Source organism: Cyprinodon tularosa, unplaced genomic scaffold (genome assembly GCF_016077235.1).
Source record: "Cyprinodon tularosa strain WSP-4 unplaced genomic scaffold, ASM1607723v1 ctg203, whole genome shotgun sequence".
Classification (NCBI taxonomy): domain Eukaryota; kingdom Metazoa; phylum Chordata; class Actinopteri; order Cyprinodontiformes; family Cyprinodontidae; genus Cyprinodon; species Cyprinodon tularosa.
Window position 1 is genome coordinate 740,283 of NW_024038748.1, and position 26,690 is coordinate 766,972.

General features: G+C 38.7%; 1 protein-coding gene across 1 annotated transcript; it reads right to left on the reverse strand.

Moving 5' to 3' along the window:
- Positions 1-187: 187 nt before the first annotated feature.
- On the reverse strand, positions 188-24,088 carry LOC119783372 (transient receptor potential cation channel subfamily V member 1-like). Its single transcript, XM_038284862.1, has 15 exons — positions 23,835-24,088; positions 23,435-23,589; positions 17,913-18,065; positions 17,678-17,815; positions 17,283-17,587; positions 16,764-16,940; positions 6,812-6,967; positions 6,618-6,713; positions 6,457-6,527; positions 2,918-3,083; positions 2,777-2,843; positions 2,351-2,676; positions 2,057-2,181; positions 551-645; positions 188-467 (listed from the first exon to the last, which is right to left on the reverse strand). Exons 1-15 carry the CDS (start codon positions 23,915-23,917, stop codon positions 388-390), a joined length of 2,193 nt encoding a protein of 730 aa, XP_038140790.1. The 5' UTR covers positions 23,918-24,088; the 3' UTR covers positions 188-387.
- Between the last annotated feature and the right edge of the window lie 2,602 nt (positions 24,089-26,690).

The following is a 26,690-nucleotide window of genomic DNA, read 5'->3' on the forward strand; positions in this document are numbered from 1 at the left end:
TGAAAGGCATTGTGCCTGAGCAAAAACAAGAATCGATCTTGGAAAATACTTTATTTGTTTATTCGTAAACTGAAACTTTACTATTAGATTGGTAGGTTTACATTTTGCTCCTGGTATACAGTCATATCTATTTATTATTTTTGATGTTTAGTAGAAGCCAAATACAGGCAGAGAAAGCTACCAGGCCACGTCTGACTGCTTGTTGACATTCGCGACAGTGCTGCGGCGCTTGTGGCCACTAGGGATGCTAGACATGAAAGTTACAGGTCTAGCATCCCTAGTGGCCAAAAGTTACACTGTATGCCTTTAAGAAAAAAGGATATGGTAAGATCTGAAAAAAATATGTCCACAAGAAAAACAAAACAAAAAAAACCTTAGGAGTTTGACCTAAGCAACGCTGGTGTCATTCGATCGATGTCTTCTCAAGTGAATATTTTGGAGCACCTTATCTAGGTTCCAACGAGTCCCTAAAAAGTAAAGTTTAAATTATTTATTAGTATACTTTAAAGAAGAGCGAACAGCAGTAAAGGTAAACTTAATGTTTCCATACTAGGTTTGTTCTTGTGCCTCTCTATGTCTCCAGGGTCTTCATCTCGCTCAATGCCAAGATTGGATCGCCATTTTTTCAAGTTTATTTCAGTCACTCTAAAGGAGACAAACAGTTAGTGCAACGCATCACCATCTACAAAATGTTACTGCTATTAAATCAGCATCCATAATCAGACAAAACACATTTAATTTTTAATATTGTATTTAAATGTCATTGTTATCAGAACATGAGAACTAGAAGTGAAATTATGGCTAAACTCTGTATTTACTTTCTGTCTTGGATGCTACTTTTTACTCTCACTTGGGCAGAGGTACCGCATGTTGGAGAGTGGTATTCTTACCTGATTGCAGTCTTAGGTGACTCTAACCTCTGTTGATATCATAAATTCATAACTAATTTAGAAAACAAGTTTACAAATGTTCAACTTCAGAGTCCAGTTCTCTCTTTGTAAATATGTTAAATCTACAATTACTTCATTTGCTTCTGCCATTAATTAGTTAATTAATTGATTTATCTATTTAGTGCAGCTTAGAAAAATCAATAACCTTCATTAAAACCAATGGCATTATTTAGTCTTGTTTAATTCTTGGCAATGCGTCCTGGACGTCTCCCTGGTGAGATGTTCCAGGCACGTCCCACCGTTAGGAGGCCCAGGGGGAGGCCCAGGGCACGATGGAGGGACTCTGTTTCTCGGCTGGCTTGGGAGCGCCTTGGGATTCCTCTGGAGGAGCTAGCCTAATTGGCTGGGGAGAGGGACGTCTGAGCCTCCCTACTGAAGCTGCTACCCCGCGACCCGACCCCAGATAAGCAGAAGACGATGGATGGATGGATGGATGGATTGATAATTCTTGTCGTTCTACTCCAATGATGTTGATTATCCGCCCCTCATCTGGCTGCCTTAACTCCTTCTTCCCCAGCTGTTTCATGAGCTCCTGAGTAGCTCACCTACATTTATTAATTGGCATTGCCAAAGAAAATGGGGTTCTGAAATAAATTTAATCAAATCAAATCAGATCCTCCACCTTTTCCTCAACTTGCATGTTCTATACTGGTTGCTTTTGTTATACGACGAAATCCTCTGTTCCTGCATCAGTTTGCCCTGTTTTCTGTCCATCTTGAATTTCCTGTTCTCCTAGTAAATTTTGATATTTTGTTCATTAATTTTATTTATTGTTATTTATTAATTTTATTTATTGTTTTGGCCTTACCTTCTAAATATTAAGAAATAAAAGAAAAAGACGCATGGCTGATTAAAGAAAAAGTGTAAATTAGCCATTTCCATTTAAGAATTTGGAAATCTGTCAGGATAATATTCTTTGAAAAAAAACATAAAAGGTGTAGTATTACTGTCATTCTTGGTTGACAAAGAATAAATTGATTAGTTTGGGGCCAATAAGAATCATCCTGTGGTAGGAGCTGATCTTTATGCCTCAGAAAGTCCAGTATGGAAGTGACCAAAACTAAACTACAGTACTTACCAGCCCAAATACATCCAGCAGCTCTTACCTGACAAAATTACGAGCCTTGTCCTGCTCGTTTTCGAAGGGCAACGTCTCTGTTGCTCCGGAGTACAGTTTACTTCTCAAGCACTGCGGCAAAGTGCGCTCCATGTCCAAAATTGTGGAAGCTCTCTGATAAAGGAAAAAATAGTTTTCGTAACTTCTTCAAACTAGAGAAGTGTTTTCTTTAACCCAATTTCCTATTATGTAAATATACATGTTTGAAATGGTTTCTTTTCATTGAACCGGGTTGCACATACTCAACATAAAGTAAATCTTGTCATTAGATAAATCTTCTCACCTGTAGGTTCCAAATAGTTTCACTTTGCCCTGAGAGTCTTTCCACTGTGAAGCCCATCAGAGCGATGAGCATGTTGAGCATCAGGATGTAAGTGAGGACGATGTAGCCGATGAGCAGGATTTGGAAAACTGCCATGTATTCAACATTGTCGGCGAACTGCAGGTCTCCCATTCCGATCGTGAACTTGAACATTTCCAGTATGGTGAAGCGGATGTCATTATAACTCGGCTTGCTGCATTCGGTCGCTTTGACATCTATGCTGCTTCCTAGTCCCAAATTCTTATTTCTTTCATCTTCTGGTGAGTCTTTCATTAGGGCACAAACAGCTACAGATGGAAAAAAAATAAGCCATGTTTGATAGAAGCCATAACCTGCATGAAACACAGTCACTGTAAGTTTGCAAATATTTGTACTTAGTAGTATTACCAGCGGAAAATCCAAAAAGCAGGATCATGTAGACGCTTAAAAAGCGTAGAAGGTCACCCAGGATCATCTAAAAAGGAACAAAATGTCAACTAGATGTCTCACCAAACAACTCAGTTACTGTATCTCCTTCTGATTTCTTACCCTTTGCATCATGACATTGTAGATCCCCAGCTCCTTCGAACCTCTTGTGTAATACAAAACATTCATCCAGGCAAGAGCTAAAGACAGAACAAGGAGCCCGACGTATTCCCTCCGTCCGCAGAAGTACAAGATTACACAGACCAGAAGAAGGATTGCCTGCAGGAAACTGCAAACATGAAGATGTTTTATAGGTGTCTTTTAAGGTCTAATAGTCATCAATATATGAAAGCGCTGCACCAAAGCTGATGAATAATAACAATGTTGGGAACATTACGTACGATTCAAAGCTAGCAACTTCATTTTACGCTAAAAATGCCAAAGAATTTGATAACCTTCATGTTAACTGAACTTTAAATACAAATGGAAGTTTAAGTTTCAGAAAACATTGCATACTAATTTGATCGTTTTTGGTGTATATGAGTTGAATAATTATGTTATGTATTTTTGTATTATGTTTTTTTTATAATAAAAGAACAAAAAAAGTGAATTAGATGTTTTTTAATTTTTACACATTGACAGCCTTCACTGGTTATGAAAAGGGCATGAAGTAAAAGATGATGCATTTAAGGCACCTTAAGAAAGATAAAATATACCAAACTATAGAATTTAACAGGGGTGACACAATTCCAGATTAAAACCGTCAGAAGGACCATTTATTATCAGTATATGTTCAGTATAAAAAACATAATTTTAAGTATAAATTCGATCATAAAATAGTCACATACTACAATCGATTTTCCAATTTCTGTTCTTTTTGTTGGAAGCTGCTGTAGATAAAATTATTATCATGTACATCTGGTGAATATTAAGGGACTGGATTATGTTGAAATCAATCCCCCTTCTTTTATTATTTAATCTTCTCTTGTTTTTATTTAAACACAATTTAATCTGCTTATTTTCAGCATGAGAATAACTGTTGTTAGTAATCTGACCATAAAACAGTTAGAAAAAGCAAGCAGCATCAATATTTTATATCTTCGAATGCATTAACACTATGTTTTTACATGGGTAAAGACATAGATTTATTACATAGATATATAGCTGAAAACTATTTTTGCTAAAAAGATTAATACATACACATGAGGAGTAATTCATACACTGTTTTAGTAATTTCTCTGTTAAAAATTTTAGAAAAAAACCAGAAGCCAATGCAACCTCACAAATGAGCAGAACCATGGTGACAGACAAGGTTTTATGGCTAAGAGGCAGTTTTGTTTTGACAGCCAGCTTACATTTAGTCGTAGTCTTTAGGACGAAAACTATTATTAGTCTTACCCAGACTTTAGTCATATGTGATAGTTTTAGTCGGTTTTAGTCGACTAAAATTCAAAAAGGTTTTAATCTAGTTTTAATCAGTTTTATATTGCAATTCATAAAAAGTTAACCTTTACAATTTTGAATAACACCAGATTCTTTACCAGACTTGCAGCTCTTCCCTAGATACTACAATTGTTGCTGTTGGACAGAAAACTGATTTCTAGAATGAAAATAAACTTTTTTATGACTTAATGCCCTACTTTATGAAAACGTGTCACACAAAAGTTGTGAAAAAGGCAGATGTAGTTCAACGCTTGGCAGAGGACAATCAGCCACATATTGTTTATTAAGTAGCGAGGGCGAGTGAATCACCATTGTGGAGCGTAAAGCAAAGAGTCATGGCTAAATAAGCAAAGGAAAAGACGCATTCTGGAAGAGCAGAGTTTGTCAGTGTTGAGCACACAGTACCAGACCATTCAGGATTTATTTCACCCTTGCCGCTGCTGCCACGGTTTATCTGTGGTCCTGCAGAATGTGCACTGCTGCACACCAGGTGGCTAGCCTGCCTAGCCTGTCTATGGCTGCCATGGTGGTATAGCGGTGAGCATAACTGACTTCCAAACAGTCGATTTGAGTTCTATTCCCAGCCATCACATTATCTTATAGCTTGAGTAAGCCCAAAAGAAAAATCTTTAAAAGAAAAAGTCTTTACTGATTTCCAATTCTTAACTAAGTATTTACATTGTGATCTTGCCTGTTCATTGTTATGGTCAGTAAATATTGGGGAGTGGCAGCCTAGTGGATAGGGGTTCTGAGTTCAAGCCCCACTCCAACTGAATCCCCCTCTGGGTCTCTGAGCAAGACCCTTAACCCCACACTGCTCCTCAGGCGCCGCACAATGGCACCCCCCTGCTCCCCAAGGAGATGGTTTAAATGCAAAGAGTGGATTTTGTTGCTTTTTATTTGTGACTATGTAATGACAATAAAAGTTGAATTGTATTCTAACAGATCACAGTCATCCAGGTCATAGTCATTCCGTAAAAGTTCAAAAAATCCACTGGACTTGGTTTCCAAAGTTTGAGGCTGTTTCGCCACGTCTCCAGGAAGCTTTCTTTCGCATTTGAATTGAGAAAGCTTCCTGGAGACGTGGCGAAACAGCCTCAAACTTTGGAAACCAAGTCCAGTGGATTTTTTGAACTTTTACGGAATAACAGCATAATGACAGACCTCCCACTAATGTTTTTATTTAGTCTCGTCTTGTTAACAACGCCCACACCCATAACTCTTCAATGAAATAATTTAGTCATCTTTGATAAACACAACACTGCTAAGAGGGGTCATGGGCTTCTTCATGAGTTCAGAACCAGGAATCTGGAATTTTGATGCCGTAACCTACTACCCCCCCCCCCCCCACGTCTGGTGTTTCTGTTACCTATTTTTAGTTATGATTTTCACTTTTATTATTTCTTTATCATATAATAGTGTACTTTTTTCTTTGTTTTACTTTTGAAAGCATTTAAAAAAACAATCCACTGGACTTTCCTTTCCTTTAAAGATTAATTTCTTGATATATGTTCATTTCTGTATCTGTTTAAATAGACATTCTTATGTTAACATATAAGAACTACGCTCCAGCATCACTTTATATGGTAATGCTGTATGCTGTGTGAGAAGGGCTGGATGCTGACTGGGGGCTTTGGGAGAGGAAACCCCTGGCTAACCTTTGGATACATTGAAAAGCATGTAGAAGCTCTCCGCCGCTCTGTTGGCTCCTCAGCTTAATGGTCAAAATAGAACCCAGTCTCTGTGTTTTTCAACAGATGTTTCATCAGCTGTTTTTTGACTGTCTTTTCAAAGCAGAATAATATAATAGTTTATGTGTTTAACCTCCCTGTTAAGGTGAGATCAGTAATAGTACGGTATTTAAGAGTTTAATCTATGAAAATTTCAATGCAGTTCAAGTCAATACAGTAAGTATAGAAATAAAACTTGATAATTTTCAGATCAGACAATGTGTTTAGCTTAATCAGATTGCTATGGTATATAAAATTAATAATCTCTGCATTTTTTCCAGAGTTTACTGCACTATAACACTGATAGCACATTCCTTTCAACAACAGAAAATCATGTGAAGTGGCAAATATATATTTTTTACATCTTTTAATCAGAGGTCTTGTGCCACCCCAGAAAGATTGAAGCCCTGGGAATGAGCCATAAAACATATCCCCCCCCCCTCTTTAATATTGTATGTAACGTTGAAATGAAGAAGTTATTATACTCACAACAGAATTTCACTGAATCCATCAGTAAATAGATTACTTAGATTTGGGGGGTTCTTCTTGAAAGTAGTTATCTAAAGATTTTAAAAAAAGGAGATGTCATTGCTGGTAATGCGTACTGTTTTATATGATACAGTATGTTAGAAAACTTTCTATTTCCTTACATTTTTATAGAGAAACCACACAGCTCCAAGGACACTGATAATTTCACCCATACAGCGGAGGTGATCTTCTGGGGTGTTCTCCACTGCAAAGGGTGGCTGTAGGTGAACCAGAATATTAGCATCATAGAAATGGCAAAAGAGTTTGTCACCTAAAATTCATCACTACATTACCAGCGTTAATTTTTTTTGCGTACCTTTCCATCTTTTCTGTAGAAGGTCACAATGGTGAAGATGGCCAGATACATTAGATAAAATATGAACCTCACCAAGAAAAACCTGGAACCAAATCCATTCCATTTATCCTGAAGAAGGCTGTGTAGAGGTTCGATCTTCAGCATCTCTGGGCGATTCTGCAACAGAAGTTCAGTCAGATTTATGTTTACCCAAACAGCTGTCCCTCTTCAAGTGCTTTTGACTTCCAACGTGTAGGATTTGTGTTTTTACAATTAGACATTAAATATTAACACCAACAGGCATGACTTTGTATGATACAATAATCCGCTCCTCTCTGAATGAGGGGAAGCTCAGTAGTGTCAATTAAATCCTGGGTTTTTCTATTAAATGTGTTCCAATATCCCTAAAGTTGTAGCTCAAACCTTTAGCGGATTTAAAGGACCTTAAGTTGCATACATTTTTTTTTTTTTTGTAACTTATTATAATATATTTCTTACCCAGTTTTTAATAACTATGTGGCAATCACCATGCCTTCTCTGCCTCAGTTACATGTAGAAATTATTCACATGTTTGAAACTTGTTTTTCCTGATTGTGCTGAAAGTAACCTGCCACGGTTATTAGTTTAAGAACGCCGCACCTTTGTGAATCATCAAAACATCCCTGCCATGCCAATTGTGGTTTGAGTGATAGTGGGCATTTGCTGTATAAGTTGTCCTACTCCAGACTAGTGAAAAGAATATAAACAAAATGCCTGTTTGTAGATTTTGGGAGAGGTTTATCCACCCAGCAGAGACACAAAGGGCTTTTTTTAATGCATTGTTTTCCAACCATGAATAAACATTCTAAAACTGTAATCATATTTTTATCAATAATAAATAAGTCTACACAATTTCTGATTGGTTTTCTTATCATGCAGGGTTTAGAAATCCAACATACAAACAGGCTCAACTTGCTAATATTTGGTTGAATCAATATTTCAATTTGTGTGGGACTCGGTGAATGACTAAATGTAGAGTAAATCACTTTGCACTTTTCTGACTTGAGTTAACCACTATCTAAGCACAGGCCACTAATATTTGTTTGAATAAGCATCTTGTAGTTGTTGTTGCATTTATGGCTGCAAATAAACAGACTTAAGGAAATTTTGCCCTTGTAACCATAGCAGTAACCTAATGTTAGACTTTGTGGGGAGGATTAAGATGTGAATGTAGTCTTTTTCCTTCATTAATTTCCTCCTCCCTCTAGTTCACCAGTGCTGAAGCAAAACATTCCCATGATGCTAGCATTACTCGTCTTTACAAAAAATGTTTTTACTTACTCTGTGTCACTTTTTAATAATCATTTGCACGGCATTCTCTAAAAAAACATGGTTGCTCTGTTACCTTTTGTTTGCAGAACTGATCTGTGGTTGTGAAGAAGTCACAACTTCCTAGAATATTACTTTACTTCTTCTTTAAAATTGTCTACTAATAATTATTTGCATGACATGGATGGGTATTTATTTGTCAGTCCTATATAAACTACCTTGTAGTTTTGTCTTTTCTTTGTCTTTTTAAATTCCGTCAGCTCACACAACTTTAGGGTTCCTCTATCCCAGTCCTTGAGATCCAGTGTCTGGCATCCCTCAGGTGTGTTACTGCTCTAACACATCTGAGTTAGATAATTAGTTAATTAGCAAAACTTAGGAGAACTTGACTGCATACTAGGAAACCAGCCATTTTATTATGGTGTGTGGAAACAGAAACACATCTAAACAGGATGCTGCACAACCTAGACTGATCTATATTTGGAGAACTGCTTTTTTAAGCAGCAAAGAGACCATCTTCCTAAGAATATTCATAACTCAGATGGAAATAAAAAATCCATCCATCATTCTACCTGGATTGTTAGAGTCCTTCGCTTATTATGGGTTTTGTGTTTGGCTGTTTGAATCATGAAGATTGTGGTAGTATAACCTAATTGGAATGAATTTCCAGGACCAAATTATAGAAGCTTGGAAGATTAAACTGCATGCATACCCCTCTGTTCAGTAATGGCTTTTCTCATTTAGCAAAGATGGCTTCCGTCACCTCTCTCTCCCACCATCTGTCCTCTCTGTCTTTCTGTTCTAAAGCGTGTGTCCTTTGTTCTTAAAGTACAAGTATCCAGCTGGATCTTGCCCAGAGCTACTGGCTATCTTGTGCTGTGCCACGCAGTTTGGAGATTGTTGTTTGGTTTCTCAAATGTATGAATCCGAACAGTCTTCATCGCAGTTGACTGGATAAACAAAGCTGCTCAGCTTAGGTGCTCTGTCTCTGGGATGAAGCAATTTTTGTTTGAGTGTGTTGTTCAGTCTGAAACTCACCGGTATGTGATAAGCATATGTTTAGAGGGATTTCTCTGCCTGTTTCTTTTAATTTCTCCTCTGCAATTGAGATTTTTAATCCTATAACCCAGAGTTCTGATAACAGGAAGGTGAGGATTGTGGAAGTACAGTAAGGGTCCCTAGTTCCAGATAGGAACATCAGGAGGTCCCTACACTATATGAACCATTGATAGGAAGCATCCTTCCTCCATCGTTCATGTCAGCACTATTCAGACAGCACATATAGCAATGCAGTTCTGCTAATCCTTAACAATTACAGTTAGCTTTGAAGGCCAGGGTGTCAGAATTGCAGGCCAAGCTCCATTCTGTGAAAGTACTGCAGACAACTAAGGCCCCTTAGCTAGTGTGGAGCCAACATGGGTAACTCCCTTTAGCAGTTCTTCACAGGGCCCTCTCAACACACCAGCTGACTTAGAGATGGTATAGATTTAGATCCCTGCCTTTGGATTACTACCAACCAATTTGCATTTCTGATAGGCTTTCCCTGCTCACCATCCCATCTGCTCTGAAGGTAACTCTGCTATTTGGCAGCTCATACACGAAACATGTGATTAGAGTAATCAGCAACCATAGAGAAATGCTTAAGGGCCGTGAATGGACAACATCAAATCCTACCAAAACAAATGGGTAAGGCTATGTGTAAATGTGACAACCACAAAAGTGTCACATTTTGTGTTTTTGAAAAAGAAAGAGAAAATTGTATTTTATTTTGAATACAAACTGTTATGTTTTATTTTGGTTTGCATTTCTTTACATGGTGATTTGATTTCACATTCAATGTGTGTGTTGCAATGTTTACTCCCTGCCAGCAGGGGGGGGGGGGGGGAGGGCAGGGTCCCGTTATAGTGTCTCGCATCGCGGTTTCCTGCATTACTGCTTGATATTCTAAACTGACAAGCCGTCTCCTCATCTCTCTCCTGTTTGTCAGGTGGGTAAATGTACATATATGATTTGAAGTTAGGGATGACCCATGATGAAATGTGTCAGGGATGCTGGTTGACCAGTCTATGTTGTGGTTTTAGACGGGGAGTTTGTGTGATTTGGTTTGAAGTGGGTTTAGAGTGTCGAGGATGGGTCTGGCCGTTGGGCGGTACAGCGGTCGCGCGCGGTCGCGCGCGGCCGCGGTGCGGCGGTTGCGCGCGCGGTCGCGGTGCGGCAGTTGCGCGTGCGACCTGCCCGTTGGTAGAGACCAGCTTGGGGTAATGAGCGCGCCTCCCCTACGTGAATGTGCGCCTCGGTGATGTTAAAGAAACTCACAACCAGGGGCGCAGATAGGTTTTTGAAACTGTGGGGGACAGTTACTATAGGGCTTGGTCATCGTGACGTAAGCACTTCGCGTCGCCGCCATGTTGAATGCGTCTTTTACAGCAGCTCAGACTACTGCCTATGACTACCGCGTACTGTACTCCCTCTCAGCCGTGTTTTAATTTGATTAATTTCACCTTAACTTGATTTCAACCATGGTAAACCGTTGCTGTATTGTGGGCTGTAACAGCTCAACACATGATCGCCATGGAAACATAGAAAATGGGTTAACTTTCCACCGCTTTCCTGACTGGAGGCGTAACCATGGAGACCAAGCGTCAGAGATAAAGAGTCGTCGGCTAGCTTGGATCGCGGCTGTAAGACGACCGAACATAACTTTCCAAAGTATTCCGATGTCAATGAGAGTGTGTTCCCTGCATTTTCATTCTGGTAAGTTAAAGATGCACGGTTTTATTTTATAGCCTACAGTGTTTCTTTCCTTCAAAGTTGGGATCTTTTACGGGAAAATAATAAAAACGGCAGCGGGAAAAGGCTCAAATACGCGAGAAACCCGGAGGGTTGGCAGTTAACGTTACTAAATACACCTTTGAAACACATAGCAGCTAGTTAAAAGTACATTACATGCGTGAGTGGTTGTTAGCCTTAGCGGTTAGCAGTTGCTAAACTAGCAGGTTCCAGAGCCCCTCTGATCACAGCTTACCTTCTTACGGATTACTGTGTTCCCACTGTTTGCTGGCTTTATGATCTGCAGCTCCTGAACCCATCCATTCATGAACTGCACATGAGACTCCAGGGACTTGTAGCTTGGGAACTGTTTTGAAGTATAGGCGCTCACTCATTGGTGCTCCACTCATTGTTTGGAACTTTATATGGATCCAAATGATTAACAATGCTGATTTTGTCACCATACCGGTCCCTGGCTTCTCTATTTAATGTGTCCCGGTAAATTCCAGATCCTTTTCGGGATTTTAACATCTTTTTTCTCTCTACTTCTGTCTCTTCTTTCAACAACAACGTTGTGTCAGAGCTATGCTTACGTTTGCGTAGCAGTCAATATGGCTGCGACGTCCCACAATGCAACGTGGATCCTGAGCCCTATTACTGGCTATTACTCAGCTATGACAACCCATCAATCTTAATTGCCCATCATTGCAAGAAAATAACATGTATTGGTACCAAGTACTCACCAAACATGCCACATGACGTGTGAAAAAAAAAAGGTTTTATTTAAACATGGACTGACTTTAAGTGCAGGCTGTAAACACACAGAAACACGAACAGCAAAGCCTACATATATACAAAAACAAATTTGTAAATAAGTACTTTACATGGCTTTTCAATAAATGGCCTCAAATGAAGAAAGTTGTGTGTCTACTTTGTCAAGAACTCTGTAGAACTCCACTTTGTGGTACTCCACAGCAGATTCTGGCCTGTGTGCAGGTGCTGGCCCAGAATATCTCTTTGGGGGCCTATGTGTTAGAGACAGCTTCTCAGCCATATCCACTGCTTCCTTAAAGACTGCCTCAAAGTGGGCTGGCTTTCTTTTGTCCCGTAATCTCTCTTGGACAACTGAGACTGCAGAGACCATGCCCTCCAATGTCTGGGTGCTTTTTTGGAGCGATGTATTCAGCACTTCCAGTTCGCTCATTACATCTAAGGCCAGTGAGCCCCAGTAGCCCCAATTTCAGTAAAATCTCAGGCTTTTAAATGTTGTAAAATCACCCATAAGTTTTAGGTGTTTTAGTCCTTTATAATTAAATTTATACATTCAAAAAACATAAGGAAGTTATTATCAACGTCTCACTCTACTTTACAGCTTTGTATTAACATTGCTTTAATGTGTGTTATTGTGTACAGCTGGGGATGTTAAGGGCCATGTTAATTATAGATTAAATAATTTACTGTTCTGTAGTTTAAGCAATTGTCATATTTGTAACATCACTAGTCTTTCCTGTGACATGCACCTTTTATTTATTTATATATACACACACACACATTATATATATATATATATATATATATATATATATATATATATACATTAGGGCTGCAACAACGAATCGATAAAATCGATAAAAATCGACTTTTAAAAGCGTTGGCAACGAATTTAATCATCGATTAGTTGTGTCGCGCGATTAATGCGTCATCCGCCGCCGCCGTCATCCCGGGGAAGAAAAAAAAATATGGCGGAGCGAGTCAGCGCCGCAGTTGCAGTGTTGCCAACTCAGCGACTTTTCAGACCCCTCCAGCGACTATTTTTTTAAAAAGCGACTAGCGACAAATCTGGCGACTTTTTACGGTGTCACTGGCGGCTTTTGGAGACTCTTACGTGAAAGCATGTATCGTTCCTACTCTTGTCCTCCAGCGGCAGCTGCTGCCGTGGGGCGCCTCCCCCATCCCAACGCCTTTCTCCCTCTCCCACAAGAATCCCTCTCAGCGCTGCAGTCCGAGCCGCAGGATTTTAGTGAGGAGTTTACCCTCAGCGTCCAGACTGCAAATGAAGCGCGCATGCCCCGGGATTGACGGCGCAAATTGATCACAATAATTAAAATAGCCTTTGTAAAGTGAAAAAAGTCGTAACATGCAACTTTTGTAAAGACAAATAAACATGGCACGGAAGCACCACTGTTATGACGCAGCACCTGAAAAGAAAACATGTTGGAGCCTTCGATGGCAGTGAAGAGAGCTGATCAGCAGGATGAGTAACCATGTTTGTTTCATTTTAAAGTGGGGAAACGTAAGTTAGTTTCTCAGGTAGCTCATCTGATGCTTTCCTTAGCTTGTTAGTAGGTTACAGACAGTGATAAGGTTGGCTACTTATTTTACTTTTAATTTCATTTGAATTAGCTTAAGCAGCGTTTATATTTTCTTTATAAATAAATTAACTTGCAAATTATGAGGGCAAGGCTTTTAAAGTTTAAATCTTCTGGCAAAGATAAAGTAAAGAAGATCCTGCAATTTATGGAAGTAAAGCAGAATAAAATCCAGCAAGATCAGTAATATGTCAATTAATTATCTGCCACATTCCCATGTAAATATCTGTCTTTGGAGGATGTGTTTTTTAGCACCCCTACTTCTCTCATTTTTATTCCAAATACAATTTATAATTTGAATCACAGGGCTATTTTTATCTCTATGGTTCAGTATTTTCTCAAGTAGTAACTTTAACTGCTATACTTTCCTGTCTTAAAAGGCAGAACTCTTCTAGTCTAAAAAAACCTAATTTGTTGAAATGGGGGGGGCCTATTGTTTGAACCCCTTAGGGGCTTTAAAAAACAAAAATGTCTCTTTTTGCGCTTTATGAAACAAAGTACCCTATATTTTGTGGATGTACAGCTACATTTCTCATGTAAGTTTGCGTAGTTTTAACGCAAACATTTAATTTTTCATATAGCACCAGTACAGTTAATGAGCAACCTGTACTTGTGTGCTTGTTTGTTCTGTCTAAAATGTTTATTTTGGAATAAAGAGGTTAATATAAAAAAAATATTTTGTGTCCGATTAATCGATTAATCGAAAAAATAATCGGCCGATTCATCGATTTTCAAAATAATCGTTAGTTGCAGCCCTAATATACATATATATATATATATATATATATATATATATATATATATATATATATATATATATGAGAGAGATATTATTTCCTCCGAGTTACAGTGACATAGACAAACTTGAAGATACATGACATCCTCAAATTTCTATTCTATTAAAATTTCTGTATCTGTATAATGGGTCTGTTCTATATGTTGTCTTCTCAATTCAGAAGGCCCCATGCCTGTCTTTGCCTAGGGCCCAAAATTTCCAAAATCCGCCCCTGTGTAGTGGAATTTGTCTAGCTTTGAAGTTCGTTTTTCTCATGATTCAACCTGTAACAACCTAAACCATTTGGCTTGGCATAAATACGGATTCAAGTAGCCTACTGTAGCCTACATATTTCTGAAAGACCCCCAACAACTACAGAAAAAGTCGGAACAGTCGATTTAATTATAAATAAATAAATGCCAGTCGATTCCCCCTGCCTCCCGCCTTATGACATTGGCACCTCTCTTCACGCTATTCTCACTGACCGTCTCCACTCTTTTTTCCACGGCGACATCGAACAGACAACCAAAAAAATGCAAGGTGATATGATACCGCAATGAACAGTTTACTTACAGTTGGTGCTTTTCGAAAAAAGGATGCAATTGTTTTCTGTTTTTTCGGTTTGGCTGGCCTCATGTTGATGTCCGGACTCCGGAATTGGGAACTGTCCCGCCACTACTGTCTGTCTGAGTAACCATGGAAACCAGGCTCGAGACTTAAATGCCAGAGACAGGATAACTTTTAGATTTGAATCTCTACGACGCAGGCAGCCTGCAGTTAAACAAAACGATTGCCCGTCTATGATCTGACTGTTTTATGTTGTTGTTGCAAAGCAGTAAATTAGAAAAAGCTTTTTGATTTTCTGTGAGTTTCGCCATATGTTTTTTTTTTTTTTTTATAAAAGTGGGGGGGACGGATTGAGGGTCATTCGAATCTGTGTACGTCAGAACACCCCTGACGTACACGCTATCTGCGCCCTTGCTCACAACGTCCATGTCTATTGTTTATTTTGCCGGCTGTAAGGTCCCAACCATTAGTTTTGTTAAATGAGTTCATGAAGGGAAAAGGGTGACTGTTTAAAATGAGTTTTGTTTATATTAAGCACTGAAGGTTTATGAGGTTAAAATGCAGTAATGTCTTGATTCAAAACTAAGTAAAATAGATATATGAGGAGTTAAAAATTAACGTTAACATTAAGCTGGTTATTATACCATTGTCTATGTATTTAATTTGTGGTAAATAGGTTAAAATACTAAACTGAAAAGTAAGTGAATATGTATTTTTGGAAGAGATGTATTTTGTTATGTGTTGAGATGAATACTGAAATTCAGTGAGAATGTTTAGAGGACATTGAACTTTGAATATGTTGAACATAAACAAAGAAATTTAACACATGAGTGTATTTAAAAATGAAACTTGAATAAATTACTGCTTGATATTCTAAACTGACAAGCCGTCTCCTCATCTCTCTCCTGTTTATCAGGAGTACATCTGTCAGCCAAGGTGCCGTTGCTACGGTACCCGTTACATAAATATAATAAGACTGTCATCACAGGAGATCAAAATTAGTTTTACTTGATATGAAATTATGCCAAAACAATGTTGAGTTTTATTTTTTTTTGAACATCTGTATAATTTGACAAGGGACCATATATGTAGCCACATGTGGTCTTTCAAACACTTTTATGGTGGTATCCTGACAATTTTGTGGTCTGTACTGATAACTTGAGGAAAGTTTGTTTAAAACCTGGTCCGATCAACAGAGACTTCACTTATTCTACTTTGTATATAGCAGCTGTGCTCTCTCGAAACCTGGTAGGATTTATTTGTTTTCAAAGCGCCAGACCATAGTTTAACAACCTCTCAGCAGGTTTTCTGCTGTTACCAACCCATTAACCGATTCAGACTGTGTCTCAATCACTGTCAAAATCGGTGAGACACTAAAACTAATTTAACATAAGATCATATAAAAACCTGTTACACACTTGAATAAACAGCTTCAAATAATTTAATTTAATTCATGGGACATCAGATACCCCCTATAAAATACTTTGTTAATTAATTATTTAACTCATTACAATGGCATTCATTTATGCACGAGGAGAACTTCTCGTAATTTCAATTATTTAATGAGTCACCTGTTCTTTAACAATTAGAAAGGAGGAATTAAAGATCAATTTTTAGGTATAGATTATGTGTGACAAACACCAGATTTCAGCATTGGGACAGCCAATACCGCACGGTGACGTCACAAACCGGTAGGTGGCAGTAGTGTTCTTTGACAAACATGGATGCCTCCAGTAAAGCTCATTCAAATAAAAATTACTCTTAATTAAAAACACTTATAATTTATATACAAACTGTCAGCACTGAACGGTAACACAATGTGCACTTAAGTGAGTTCAGTGGGATGAATAAGGATAGGGAGACATTGTGAAATCTGCTAAGCCTGAGCCTCCTATAAATTCCAGAGCAGTTGGTGTGCTGTGTCACACCACGTTTTTTTAACATATTTGCTAACAACCGCTTTAACCTTCACTGACTGGTGAATGATGGATGGATGAATCAAGTTATCTACTGCAGAATATATAATGGCAGCTAATAACTTCCACAGGTTTATAATATTTATCCATTTACGTCCTTGATAGTCAAAGTTCTTGACACAAAAAAATCAATTCAGTGACTAACTTCATTAATAGGAAATAAGAAAAACAATTGACAAAACAGATGAAAGTAAATATGACATACTGACCGGAACTTCTTTCCCATAGATGATAATCTCCAGCACAGAGTTGTCTTCATTGGTGTCAATGAAAGTTGTGTCATAAAGAGAAGAGTGAACGGGTCCATAGACCCATTCAATGAACTTTCTTGATAGTCGCCATGTCTCCTTGTCCGTAAATTCTCTGTTCAATATGTGCCTGAAAAGCTGGCCAAAGCAATATGAAAAAGGAGATTAATACACTTGCACTAACATTGCAAAAATTAACAAAGGTACTTATTTACCCCCTTTTCCACTGGTGCTAACTCAAAATGGTTCATTCCATGGCTCTACTTACTTTTTAGGTTTATACTCCAATATTATTAACAAAAAACATTAGTACTTTGGAGTTTAAGTCAACCTTGCGATTTATTCTCCTATCCACATTTTGAGGGTACAAAGTTATTTCAGTAAAATTAACAAAAAAGTAGAAAAGAGCCAATTTGAGTCAAGCATAATTGAATAAGCACTAATGAAAAAAGGAGAACATGCGGCAGAAAAAAGACTCACCCCGATCTTGCCGAGTTTGGCAGCTAACTTCAGCGGGGTCAGACCGTTATTGTTCTCAATCGATTCCAGCTGTATGTTGCTGTCTTTGTTGAGCTTGTAGTGCTGAACAAGGATTTTGTCATACATACTTGCAACAATTTCTGTGTTTTCTTGTGTGTTGTCTGCTATCACCACCAGAGTGTGCAAAACTGTGTTCCCTTGGGCGTCTTTGTCAGTAGGATCGGCTTTGCTATAAGGGTTCTCCATGAGAAATGAAACTATTTCTGGCTGATTGGTGCAGGCAGCCAGGGACAGAGGCAGCTCACCTGTTGGAAAACAAAGTCTTAATATTAGATAGAGAACTGGACCAAAAACTTGAAGTTGCTCATGATAAACCTCTGAGGAAAATTACCCACCAAAATAGAAGCCGAGCTTTAAGTTACGCTGGAAAAATGTCCCACTGGCCTTTGCTTGGACATCAGCCCCTTTTTCCACCAGCAGCTTTACGTAGTCAAACGCCCTTCTTTCAATGGCGACATGTAAGGCCGTCTGGCCTGTAGATGGAGATTTGAAAAAACAGCTTTTGATGTAATAGAAGCCAACTGTCTAGTGTTAAAATAACTATAAAATAATGTATAAACGTTTTCTGACCTTTATAACAGTCATCTGTGTAAGCTGCATTGATAAAACTGTCTACGTCTTCGGTCTTCTCTGCTATGTCAATCAATACTTCAATGGTGTCGTTTTTGCCATCTTTCAGTTTCAGCAAAGCTTTTATGAGAGCTGTTTTCCCATTAGATTCATCTGAAAGAAAAATGAAACAAATCTTATCTGTTAGATAACACAACATGATATTCTCCTATGGATCGTCCATATGCTCACTCCGGCAAACTTCAGGCAGCCAGGATATGAACAGGCTTTATCAGTGATGCACACCTGTATCTGCAAGATTTAATCCCTCACTGCATGAAAAGTGGGATTTTCGTCAATATGCGGCACTGTAGATTGTCGTGGAACTTCAGGTTAGCGGCAGTTTACGACAATTTGCAGGCTTTGCCGAAAACTCCCGTAAATTGTCAGAAATTGACGTGGAATTTCTTAGGCAGTGTTCCCCCCATGCCTCCCCCTCATGGAATTCTAGGGGAGGCTTTAACATGTAAATGAACATGCTGTGAGCTATACAAATGCAAATCAGGGTTGCAGGGGGGTTTTACTCCAAGTGACATCTTTCTGGGTAAGAAATTCTCTGATACAAAGAGATCAGGCTTAGTATAGCCTCTTACATTTTAGCTTGAATTGATTTATTTAATTAAAGCATAGAGACCAAAACAGATCTTTAGCTGACAAAGCAATACATTTAGAGCAGTAATTATAAAAAAAAAAATTGCATTTAAGATAAAAAATAAAATGTTGTCTGTCAATATGCTCAATTCACAATTACTTAAGTGGAAAAGTTTCAAGAAATGAGTCTGAGATAGGGATGGGAATCGAAAACCGGTTCCTGTTAAGAACCGGTTCCGTATTTTCCGATTCCATGGCATCGTTTGGCAGCTCGCTGAACGATTCTTTTTTCGATTCCCGCAGCACCAGAGCCTAGTGCGCCGGCTCTAGGGAGCACGACTTACGTCACGTTTTTTTACGTAAGTTACGCAACTTACGCAAGTTACGCAAGTTAGAAGAACTATTCGAGGAGGAAGACAACGAGCTGCGGTCACTTTGTGAATCAAAGCCCCGTCTTTCCTTAGCCCAGAGGGTAGATCAGGAAATCCAGCTCTATAAAAGCTTGCCCTCCATCCCCTGCAGGGATAGCGCCACACTGTGGTGGTGGTGGAACAAGCAAGATGTGCTGCCCTTGCTATCTGGACAGGCTGAAAACTACCTCTGTGTGCAGGCTTCCTCCACCCCATCTGAGAGGGTGTTCTCCACGGCTGGAGACACCATAAGCCCTGAAAGATCCCGTATCCTTCCAGAAAAAGCAGATATGCTCATCTTTCTGCAAAATAACTTAATTTTCCCTACTACTGTTTTATAATTAGTATTTTTTGTTATTTAAAATAGGTTATTATCCCATCATTTGTTATTAGACATTGTTGGTTATTAAGTTTGTTCTTGTATTCATTTTTCATTTAAACACAGATGTTACTCCAGTTTCACATTTCCTGTGGACATCTTGATCTTGTTGAGTTTGTAAGATTGTGCAATAGTTAAGTAAACAAAGTTGATTCTGATAATCAAACTGTTTGTTCTCCTTTTTCCCCCAAATTGGAATCGAAAAAAGAATCGATAAAGAATCGAATCGTTTCATAGAATCGAAAAGGGAATCGGAATCGTGAAAATCTTTTCAATTCCCAACCCTAGTCTGAGATGATTTACTTTATAACATGGCGCATTATCCTGTTGGAAGTAGCCATGAGAAGATTGGTACACTGTGGTCATAAGGTCCGGCCAGGTCAAGATCCGCAATTGCAATCGCACCAAACAGGAAAAAGAACATCGACAAATTCCGGTTCGTCAAATTAAAATATAGCAGCAACAGATCGGTGACTAGAAATTATAGCACAATTCTTATATATATATATAAAAAAAAAAAACTAACACCGTTTATTTAAATGATTGGATCCAAACTATTGGTTATTCACCAACAAGGAAGCAGATTTCTCATCTCCATCAAAATATTTATTTTATACCGAGGGACCAAAACTTTAATCAAATCCATTCGAAAGAAACTTCTTATTACAGGAATGAAAAGAGATGCTGAGTTTGGAAGTAGTGAACAAGTTCATTAAAAAAAAAGCAGTTTTGAATTATCCTTATCCCCGTTACAAAAATCTACAAAAATATATATATATATATTTGGGCAGAAACTGAACATGTGCTGGATGATGGTGGGATTTTTTTAATATGTCATATTAAATTAAGCGCTCACAGGGTTCATACAGGAATGAGTGACTCTAATTTAATGCTATTTTAATGCTATTTGAAATGATTTTAATGCCATCATCAAGAACCATGTACACAAGTTATTAGTGTACATGAAATATGAAGGAGCTGCAAGCAGAGTTCCATGACTCCTGTATGTATGTAAACACACACACATACACACACACACACACACACACACACACACATATATACGTACATATATATCCTCTAGCTTTTTCTCCGCCTGGAGCGATATAATATATCTGACGAAATTGTTTTTATAAGCATTTTTTATTAAAGAATTATAAATACTTCGATAAACATATTTAAATAATTTTAGTGCAAATTAAGGCCTTGATTTAAAAAAAAAAAAAGAATGATTTTTTAATTATTTTTATTGATCCGCGGAAACCCTGGTTCATCTCGCGCATGCGCTCTACGATCTCCAAGAAACTCAGAGTGGCGGGGTGTGCAGCCACAGTGGAGGATGTATGCTTTGCTTTGTGCAGGCGGTCTGGAGCGTCTGGATTTCGGGGTAAAACTCCTCTTGGACGCGATGGCGACTCTGCATCGAACAAGACGAACTCAAAGAAGAGATGCTAGCGGTAAATATATGTTCGATTACTGCCTGCTAAGCTAAAAGCGGCCTAGCCTGAGCTACGGCTAATAGCGGCTAATAGTAGCCTTGCTAGAACAAGCTTTATTAAAGTGTATTTTTTGTGATTTACAGGTAGCAGTACGCCGTCTTAACAACTCGGAGACTAATTGCAGGCGCTATGAACCGGAGCAAGGGTAAGATTTAAAGAATATGCTTTCATTCTGCGCTAAAAGAAAATGGATACGGATGGATACCGATCATAGCTCTACATTTTGTTTTCACAGACCTCCCATCTCGGCAAGTCCAGATTTGCACGATGTTGATAAAGACGACATTGTGTGTAAGTGACTTGTTTTAATGTTTTCTCCTTCCTTGTTACTGTGACTTGCGTTTGATTTTTTATTCATACCACTCTCATTTAATTGTTTTCCAGCTGCCTGTAAGACGTATTTTCAGACGGTACGCAGGAGCTTCAGATATACGCTGCCAGCCAACACGCTGCGTGCGGAGGCAATCTGCTCGGAGTCGGGCCAGAAGAAAGAGGGTAAGACTTTATTTGGTGACTATTTTTCAGGTGCATTGATAGATGTGTTGTGTCCATACGCAGTGCGCTGATTCATTTTTTTTTTTCAGCTGCTGAAAGCGAGGCAGAGTGTGCTAGCAGATGAGGAAGTGGAACTCTGGAAGTCCGCCGTCGTCGCGGTGTCTCTGGATGGATTGTACGGTCGCAGCCATTTCGTAGGCCGGATCTCACTGAACTCTGTGTTAAGCTGCAGTCCCGGTTAGAAGCGATGCCGAAGTACAGAGCCACGCACAGTAGGCGTCTGCACATCGGACCTGCCTCGGAGGGAATGCTGCCAGTTACCTCCAACCCCGAGGAAGCAAACGGACCGTTCACGGAGTTTTAATTTTTAGAAACGCATGTGTTTGGATACGCGTTGTATATAGTTGTGTGTGTTTTAATAAAGCTCTTTCTTTGCATAATCAGCTTCCCGGCAAATCTTCATTTCCTGTATAAATTCATTCATGTCCTTGATGGTAGCATAATAATTGTGTAGTAGTGTAGGATAACATAAATACACACCATATGAATGAATAAATATATGAATGAATAAATATATGAATGAATAAATAAATATATATATATATATGAATAAATATATATATGTAAATATATATATATGCCAACCAATCACGAGCGACTTTACTTGTTTAAAAAGAAGTGGTTCCGTCCAATACTCAGTAAGAAAATTAAAGCCTGGCGTGGCCACGTGTGGTTTTGCTGCCAATCACGAGCGATTTTACTTGTTTGAGAATAGTGGTTTCAGCCAATACTGAGAAGGTTATTCAAGCCAGACCTGGCCAGCCGCGCGGGTTTGCTGCATTCATATGCTAATTAGGGCCATTAGTACAGCTGATCGCTCTCCACATACGTCACGGTACGTTTTCGACAATTTGTGGCACGACAAACGCGGACAAGCACGGGTTGCAAATTGTCGGAAACTGACGAAAATCAGGCAGATCTGCGGGAGTTTACGGGGGTTTACGGGGACGAAAATCTCACTTTTCATGCAGTGCCTCTCAGTGTGGTTTGTTACTGATGGTAGCTTTTGTTACTTTGTTCGCAACTGTCTGCAACTCATTCCCTCCTTAAAGTTCTGAGATTTTGACCCATGGGATAAATCTCGCATGGGGCCCCAGATGGAGAGAAATTATCAATAGTTTTGTATGACTTCTGCTTTCTTACATTTGCTTCCACGGATCATTTATTCCTCCAACCTGCTCACCTATTCTAGATTCACTCTCCCCAGCCTCTTCCCAGTATAACATTTTCTTCCTGGTGTTCTTCGAAAACTCTTTGGTCTTGGCCATGCTAAGTTTGGATTTTCACTGTTTGAGGTAATGGACAAGTATCTTTTCTTGAGCAATAAAGCTTGATATTAATTTAGCACATGCTGAAATTGACATAATTATTGGGGTAGGAGGATGCAGGTTTGCCACCTTAGTTTTGCAACCCTCCCTTCTCCCGCACGATTTCTATGACACATCCACAGGGCATGAAACCCTGCTCCCCATGGTGTTTGAGGAGAGAACCTGCAAATCACAGGAATTTGCTATATGTCCAACTCAACAACTTCCGTAACTTCAGCCAGCTCCTTTGTTTTCTGTCTTTTATAATGGCAAAACTGATTATTCAGGTGTGTATCACCTCAGTAGCCATGATGAGAATGGCCAGACACACCTGGATTAATCAGGTGGGGTGCATTTAGTATATCTTATTTGTACAACAACAGTTATTGAGTTCAAACATGTGACATTAATTCAGATAATGAGTGGAGGACAGAGGAGCTTCTCAAAGTAACAAGTCTGTGAAGGACAGAAATTATGTCGTGTTCATTCTTGGGTGACAGATACTTATTTTCCACCATATTTACAAATAAATTCTTTAAAAATATTTCAGTGGGATTTCCTGGATTTTCCCCTCGTTTAGCTTCTCATATTGTACCTGTGATGAAATTTACAGACCTCTCTCATATTTCTAAGTAGGAGACCTCTGACAATCAGTGATTGACCAACTTTATTTCCCACTGTAAAATGCAAATAAATCATTTTGGTAAGAATGGCACAATGCAGTTGCTTCCCGTCGTCTTACCTATAAAATCTGGGCTCGTAAGTCGCTTCTTATTGACTTGCAGGTATTGAAGCAGGCCGTCAAGTTGTGCAGCATCCCCCTCAGATGCTGCTCTGAAAACTTTGTACCTTGTAAACACCGTATTGTCGGTGTTATCAGTAAAGGGAACTGGCAGACTGAAGTGTGAAGATGAAACATATAGGTGATGAAAAAGGGTCCTATATACACTTCACTTATAAATCATGACAGAAGGATATTTAGCATTTTAAGACAGCCATCTAAAAGTCTGACAAATGCAAACATTCAATGATCTAACTTTGGTTTACATTAAATATAACAGCATTAGCTACACCTGATATATACATGCGAGCTATGACATAAACCTAGAAACAACATTTATTTGTTGGTAGGGCTACTTAACTGTAAGAAGTTATTGTCCATTTGCATCGGCACTGAGTCAGCATAAAGCAAAGGATAGCTCCCTTCCTTGTCTTCTGGCTCCATTTTTGGCTCTTCCTGGACCTTTCCTACCTTACTTGTTGTGACTGTAAAAACTAAGGGTATTTATATGTGATAGTTTCTTATTAGACAGCAGGTAAAAGAAGATATACCTCTAAGGTGAGTTACTAAATCAATTGTGAAGCACTCATGAGGTAGTGGAGTTTTTCAGTGGGTGTGCTCCACTTTACATGACGGCACACCTTCGTTTGACAAGTTTTTTTTTTGTCTAACTTGTCAGATAGGAAAGCAACAGGGAATGGAATTTTTTAACCAGCAACAGATGTGAAATTAGTTTTTTAAGAAGAGATGTTGAAAGCCAAAACATTTAAGAAAATTGCTGTCTTCAGAGTGCAATACTGTTCATGTCACTAATGACACCTCTCTAAAACACAATGGTTTCAGCAACACTGGTTAGAGTAATGATTAACCTTCTCCTTTACACCCAAAATATTCTTTTATTATTTATTAAAGGCCAAACTGAATGTTTTACTACTATTACTCTCCAATATGATTATTTTCAAACAAGGTTTATTTTTGCAAAAAGTAACGAAAGTTATTATTTTCTCTGAAATGTCATCTTTGTATCAGCAAGTGTGACCTGCAGGTGGAGCCAGTGCAAATGGCCTAGCCCTCCCTACAGGTGCCAAACATTGCTAGATCTTCAACACTTTGCTGGTTTCCAGCACTGGAGTCAGTGCTGGTTTAATTGTGTTTCCACTGAGCAGAGTGGAAACACAATTGAACCAATCAGAGCTGCTCTTCTTTGTAGTGTTATGATCTAACTGTGGCTGTCTAACCAATGAGAAAGCTGTTTACATCTGAAGAGCAGCCATGATTGGTCTGAATGTGTTTCCAGTGTGCTGAGCGAGAACAGTCATGGTAAAGGTACATGGAGTGGGTAAAGCAAAAAAGAAAATGTAATTTCAAAAGGATTTGAAAATGCAAGTTGAAAAAGGAAACAGAATAAGGAATAACAATTGAAATGTGTGATTTGGAAAGATATTTTTATTCAGTGCTGTGAATTATGGTATTTAAATCTCTATTTAGATATAGGATTTTAAAACACATTTTCAAATTCCAGTATCAAATAATGGAGTGATAAACAAATTCCTGTTCATTTCAATTCAATTAGAAAAGGCCTTTCAAATTAGATTTCAAATTGCATGATTTGAATGTTAAATTTGAAAGGGTTGGTTTTCTTTTTCAGTGACTCTCGAAGTCCTCCATAGAGTATATAGAGCCACTACAGCCAGGGGGGGGGGTTTACCATTAGGCAATACTAGGCAGTTGCCTAGGGCCCCAAGTTCCTGGGGGCCCCATAAAACTCTGTTTACATGTATAGTTAATACAACTATTCCTTATTTGTGCACAATAATTATGTTTTTGATAAAAATCCTTTGGCTAAAATGCCATCAGAACGCTGATAAATAGAGAGGAAAAAGGGACAAGAAGAGAGGGACAAAACCTAGAACAAATAATGGATGTCTATTCTATTAACATTTCTCAATCTGTAGAATGGGTCTGTTTTATGGGTTTTCTTCTCAGGGGGCCCCCTGCCTGTCTTTGCCTAGGGCCCCAAATTTCCTAAATCCGCCCCTGACTACAGCAAGCGAATGCAGGAGCTGAGGATGGCAGACAAGGCTGAGCCAACTATGTGCCAATGCTGGCCTGCATGTTTGATGACATACTTGACAGCAGTAGGGATTCTTACATGACAAGACGAGGTGCAGCTTCATTAAATTCTGACTGAATAAAGAATATGAATCCCTCCTAATCAATTACAAATCTATTATGACCATGAAGACGCTTTTGACTGAATGTGCTTAAACTGGGTCTCTGTAACATAGTACTCGGGACTAAAGGCCTTCGAAACACAAGGACTACTTAAATGCCTTTTATAATCTTTTGACCAAAATTAAGCCAAATATAATCCCACTCTTATTCTAGGGGCTTAAATATTCGTTATGTCTAAATACACCTGCGAAAAAGTACTTTTTAAATTAATTAATTAATTTAATCTTGTGTGTACAGAAAATGAGGGAGTAAACCGGATCTTGTTTTAACTCATGTTGAACCTGTGTTTACCCTATAGCTCAGGAATGTGGTTTTCCCGTTTAAGGTTTCTTTTCTCTTAAACAGAGTCAATCCGGCTTTTTTAGTGGTAGGTGAAACCCTCCCACTGCTACTGTAGTCAGCCGTCTTTAGCTTTATTGCTGACACACATGAGCTCAGTTCCTGGTTGAAGTAAACAAGTCAAACAGCTTTAGACTGTGTTAATTTAAGATCCAGCAAGTTAAAGCTAAATCTGTCTGAATGAAACTGCCCATGCTGTCAGAGGAAGATGGATAAACTTATCATAAGTGGCATATCACCATGAAATTTTAAAATGCTGCTGGAGTTCTTATCTCTAAACATTCAAAAAGGATAACTTGTCTGCTTTTACTCAGTCTAAAACCCAATGTTTTAATTAAAACAATAAAGATGGTGCTTTATACTCTATAGACTGTTTATGACAAGCCAACTCAAGAAGTCTATGGGAGATTCCTGATCTCATTCATTGATAAAATACACATGAATTATTGCTATGCTCGTATCCGGCGGCTGTGTCCTCCAAAGGCCAGATTCGTCAGGTGATTACTTATTATTATGCAGCGGTCAAAAGCAGCCTTCTTTTTGCCCGTTTGAAAGGACAAGTTGGGTGTATCCTCTTTAGCCATGGGTATCCCATGATTCATTGAACGTTCAGGAAGCCGGTAGCTCTGTGATCAAAGGAAGA

What these genes read in the sequence shown, in the direction of transcription:
- LOC119783372 (XM_038284862.1), bottom strand. Translation starts at nt 23,917, where the DNA reads ATGGAGCCAGAAGACAAGGAAGGGAGCTATCCTTTGCTTTATGCTGAC. An exon ending in CCAAACTCGGCAAGATCGGG is followed by an intron (nt 16,941 to 17,282) that starts GTGAGTCTTTTT and finishes TGCTTTGGCCAG; the next exon opens with CTTTTCAGGCACATATTGAA. An exon ending in GCTTTTTGGATTTTCCGCTG is followed by an intron (nt 2,677 to 2,776) that starts GTAATACTACTA and finishes TTCCATCTGTAG; the next exon opens with CTGTTTGTGCCCTAATGAAA.